Here is a 4,743-nt window from a genome sequence, read left to right as displayed (position 1 = left end):
TATGTTATCATGGAACAGCACAGTGTTTTGAAACCAGTAAAAGCATAGTAATTGTAATATTGTGATTGTCTGACAGTTACCAAGTAAATGTGTAATCATTACACAGTTGACCCTAGCGTACGCTCATAAATTGCTGCCACGACACATGCTACGTTCCCTAACTGGCTGTCTCAGGGGACACCAAAAATGTTTTGACAGGATCAGCTGACAACAGCTGTCGACTGGGACCGGTGGGTGAAAAGAAAATGCATGTGATAGATGTATAGACGTTTCTGAATCCCTCGGGAGTTCCAACAGCAGTACAACACCGAAACATCAATCAAAATGCACAAAAAGGTAAAATACAAACATAAGTAGCAGCACACGGTCAGTGAATATGGGACATCTGACCAGTGGATGTTAGTAGATTAGTCTGTTAGTAGAAGTAGATAGATTAGTGTTAGTAGTAGATTAGTAGGTAATTATTGTTGCCATGTGTGGTGTTGTTGATTGCAATCTAAATTATTATATATTGTTATTTTTAACTATTGTACCTATTGTTATTCTAAATTAAATTGGTATGATGTTTATGTATAGTATAGTATACCACATTATACCTATGATATGTATGTATAAACAGAACTAGTATAAATAAGGATTAAGGATGTTATGTGAACAAGTATATAAAATAAATATGTAATATGCTGTATATGAAATGTATGCACAGTGTAAATAGTTGAGAATTAAATAAACAGTTAGCTGTATAGGCAGTTCCAGTGGACGTATTAGTGTATGAGTGTTTAAATGTATTCTGGATAATTTCCTGTCAAGTGTTTTATATTTTGGTGTTTAATTTTTGATCCATGTACCTTCTTTAATGTCTGCCATCAGAACACGCAAGTTCGATTTCAGTGGCAACATCATCATGTTTTCCACAGATGAGCAGATGGGCTGTCAGTGTTTCATGAACTTCTTTCACCTGAGGGATCCACAGATCGGTAGGTATATAGTTTGCACACAGTATTATAGAAATGAAATACTGAAAGAAATGATGAGTCACAGACAGCCTCTTTTGTAGAGCTTGTGATAATTTTTGTGTTATTTATTTGTCAATATTCTGGAGAAGTACTGAAGAAAGCTGAGGAGCACAGCAGGCACATCAACAACATCCAGACGTCTGTAGACCTCACCATGTTCATCAGTGCCTCAGAGGACAACACCGCCAGGGTGAGCACTCTTATGTAAATAGTTGGTGTGATAACAGTTGTTGAAAAATGTTAGAAATAAAGTAATCAGAATGACACCTGGCTGGCCATCAAGAAGAACGCCCAGAGACGAGTTTTGTTTTTAGCCTTAAAAATGAAACCTGAGTTTTTAGTTTTTGAAGGCGAATAAAGAAAAGAGTTGTCTATGAAGATTCTCAGTCATCCAGGTCACGGTCAAGGTCAAATAGTTCCGTTAGGCAACTGGATGTGACATTTTCCCAAGAGGCTTCTTCAGTTCTAACTGGTGGAGGGGAGTACAGCAAATATATACTGTGGGTGTGACAAAAAACGTCAGGTCCCTCCTGTCGGATGGACCGTCTGGGTCATCGGGGGAAGTGTTAACAGTCGTTAGGAGTCTGATGGGTCGTTGTAATCCTCATCAGAATGGTTTTGGTATGTGGGTGATTGGTTGTGTCTTAGCCCACCTCCTCTGTTGAGTGAAAACTTCACGTCCAGTTGCCAAACGGAAGTCTTCAACAAAGAAAATAGTTGTTTTCTTTTTAACGCTTGGATTTGTTGTTGTTTATATATTTATGGATTGTGAGGTGACCCTCCAGTCATTTGTGCCCGAGACCCCCTCTCCAGAACAACAGAAATGTATTTAAAGGTATTTATTGATAGTTTGTTATATAAGTATGTCAACTGAAGTAAACATTGACAATTTGTGAGGGTTATAAGAAGAGACTCCAAAAAACCCACACAGTAGTAGGTGTGGTTACTGTGAGTGTCCACTTGTCCCATTTATTTACAATGACATTTTCCTTCAGTCGAGGTGTGCTGGTCATTCTGTCAATACTACAGACCTTGTAATGTGATTTTAGAATATTTGAAGTACAGCTTAGGAGAAACGAGTGGTACAGTTTGAAATGAAGTGACGAAGTGAAGTGACTTGACTGTCTGTGACTTTAAGGCCTTGAAGAGAGATGACTGCTTGAATAAAAGTTTGCTTAGTTCAAAGCTGACTGTGCGATGCTGTTAAAGGTTCAATGTCAGCCACCCAGATAGAGTGGAGTAAAAATGAAATTATTATTTAATGTTTGTTTTGGAACCTAAGACGTGGACTGCCAGCTGACGATCACTGTACGTAGTGTGCAGACAATGTTGTGCAAATGACTGAGTGCCATGTGTTGTCTCTGCAGCTCTTTGACTCTGCCTCTCTGGATCACATCAAGACTTTGAAAACAGAGAGACCGCTGAACTCTGCTGCCATTTCTCTAGTAACGTAAGATGAATTTGTCGCTGTGCAGTATGTATCCCAGTAGATCAACAGTGACATCGAACCTTGCAACTGTGTTTGTTGTAGGTGCTTATGGGAGGAGGCCATGGGAGTGACCACAGCTTTCACCAGGATTGGCAAGTTTGAGGCCAGGTGAGATGAAGTGGTGTTTCCAGAGTATTATTGTGTGGATGAATAAAGTATCCAGTGACTGTTGTCTTCATCAAAACAAAAGAACCAGATGAAGAAAATGTACAGATGTCCCTTATTTCATTGTGGTGTTAGCATTAGCACTGAAGAAACCACTACGTTGTATTACTGTTGATAGTGATGTGTAAACATGTAGTTGTTGGCAGTGCTGTGGAAGTGACTACTTTGTAGCTGCTTTTAAGGAAAACCTTTGTTTGTGTTAACATGTGGCAGAGTGACGTGTTCTTCTAATCTGCAGGTTCTTCCAAGCTGTGTACCAGGAGGAGTTTGGCAGGAGTCAAAGGTCATTTTGGTCCCATCAACTGTGTGGCTTTCTACCCTGATGGCAAGAGGTAAATGAGTTCTGCTGAACTGAAGAAGCCTCTTGGATGAGAGGTTAAAGGTCTTAAAAAAAAAAAAACCACCCCACAGACAGCTTTTGATTGTGCCTTTTATACTATTGTCTTAACAGATGCGATGGAGGAGAAGACTTGTGGACACAGCAGCTTGGACTCTGCCAGGGAGAGTGAAGGAGCAACTTTTTGAAGCAGATCACTTGTTCGCTGGACTTGTGAGTATTTTACTGAAACTTTTTGGCACCAGAGTTACTTTTTTTGGCCTTTGCACTTTCATTGACAGATACTTAAGACTGTCACTTTTTCAGAGAAAAAAACCCTTTATCTTAGTTAGTCTTTTTTTGGTCATTGTGATCTGTATTTGATTTTTGTAAACCTTCTAGAATAAAGTAAGTTGTTGGAATATTGTGTGCTCTGCATTTATTTCCAGAAATTGAGCAAACAACAAAAACAAAATATGAATTGGATTTCTCATTGGCTTTTAGGGCATGCATTGTCAAAGTCAAGGGTAAGAGTAAAGAAAGAAAAAGCTTAGTTTTTTTTTGTTTTTAATTTGTTTTTTTAAAAAACAACCAGAATACCTTCACAATGAACAGAACAGCAACAACTTTTTACTCTTTTATTAGCAAAACACTTCACATTGCCAAAACATGCATTTAAGTCCATGATACACCGTTCAAAACAATACTAGTCAAATTACAATGGTAAAGTTGGACAGATTACATACAACATCAAAGTCAAGGGTAAGAGTAAAGAAAGAAAAAGCTTAGTTTTTTTTTGTTTTTAATTTGTTTTTTTAAAAAACAACCAGAATACCTTCACAATGAACAGAACAGCAACAACTTTTTACTCTTTTATTAGCAAAACACTTCACATTTCCAAAACATGCATTTAAGTCCATGATACACCGTTCAAAACAATACTAGTCAAATTACAATGGTAAAGTTGGACAGATTACATACAACATCTTCTTCTGTCAACCACATGTGCTCACAGTATTCAACAAAGGTCCCATCATCAGGAGTGGAACAACTTGGTTAAACCTCTTCTCTTGGCCTGAAACAAGATGAAATAAAGACAACATTCCATATCAATGCTCTCAGATGACTACACCATGTTCAAAGTGTTTAGCACTAGCATGTTACAAAATGCTTCAATTAGCCACTACTTAGTACTCAAGAATTTCACATTCAACAACAATTCAAATAACAAAATCAAAAACAACTCATCTAGCACTAGTGAATGGCTTAAATCCATTCCATACCTTTAACGGTGAGGTTCAATCGGCTCCACACTGAAGGACCACTGCGCTCAGCTGGTACATCTCCACTACTTTGGACATGATCTAAACCCAAGATGCACATATTAAAAACGTGTCCACAGTGAACTTGGGAGAAAAATAAAACTAAGTTGCACTAACAGTAAAACAGACTTACCAGTTTAATGGCTTCGTGGGTAATTCACTGCGTAGTATTTGCTCTTTCCAGCCTCAATGTCCTGTAAACATTTAACAACACTCTGTAAACGCTGTCCAAAAGTTTCATTTCAAAAACTTGACTTGTAAAAGTAACCAATTACTTCGGACTTCTTATCCGAAGTCCAACTGCCCAAGTGATGGCGATACTGGTCTGCTGCTACACCTGAAAAGATTTACTTAATCAATTCCGCACACACATGCACTTAAATAACTTTTTTTTGCATTTCATTTCAGGATAGTAAGGCTATAGTAAGACATGTT

General features: G+C 38.0%; 1 protein-coding gene and 1 long non-coding RNA gene across 8 annotated transcripts; one reads left to right on the top strand and one right to left on the bottom strand.

Annotated features, from left to right (window-relative positions):
- The first annotated feature begins 6 nt into the window (after positions 1-6).
- Positions 7-3,408, top strand: LOC103399022 (eukaryotic translation initiation factor 3 subunit I-like). Of its 6 annotated transcripts, none has more exons than XM_025053950.1 (7): positions 7-230; positions 871-977; positions 1,106-1,206; positions 2,384-2,466; positions 2,548-2,613; positions 2,909-3,002; positions 3,122-3,408. In XM_025053950.1, the coding sequence occupies exons 2-6, from the start codon at positions 905-907 to the stop codon at positions 2,991-2,993; spliced, it is 408 nt and encodes a 135-aa protein (XP_024909718.1). In that variant the 5' UTR covers positions 7-230; positions 871-904; the 3' UTR covers positions 2,994-3,002; positions 3,122-3,408. The 6 variants fall into 6 exon arrangements, 4 of the variants coding, with proteins under 4 accessions (XP_024909718.1, XP_024909717.1, XP_008335993.1 ...); XM_025053949.1 differs by having other exon boundaries at positions 1,103-1,206; XM_008337771.3 differs by having other exon boundaries at positions 7-336.
- A 355-nt stretch (positions 3,409-3,763) lies between these two features.
- On the bottom strand, positions 3,764-4,730 carry LOC103399021 (uncharacterized). 2 transcript variants are annotated; one of them, XR_523575.3, is made up of 4 exons: positions 4,584-4,730; positions 4,442-4,502; positions 4,270-4,350; positions 3,764-4,061 (listed from the first exon to the last, which is right to left on the bottom strand). It is a non-coding gene; the product is annotated as an uncharacterized LOC103399021 (long non-coding RNA). The 2 variants fall into 2 exon arrangements; XR_003049123.1 differs by having other exon boundaries at positions 4,442-4,730.
- Positions 4,731-4,743: the final 13 nt, after the last annotated feature.

The sequence above is a fragment of the Cynoglossus semilaevis genome, unplaced genomic scaffold (assembly GCF_000523025.1).
Source record: "Cynoglossus semilaevis isolate Cse_v1.0 unplaced genomic scaffold, Cse_v1.0 scaffold1671, whole genome shotgun sequence".
Taxonomy (NCBI): Eukaryota; Metazoa; Chordata; class Actinopteri; order Pleuronectiformes; family Cynoglossidae; genus Cynoglossus; species Cynoglossus semilaevis.
The sequence above is the reverse complement of the archived record's forward strand: the minus strand, read 5'-3'. Positions and strand labels throughout refer to the sequence as shown.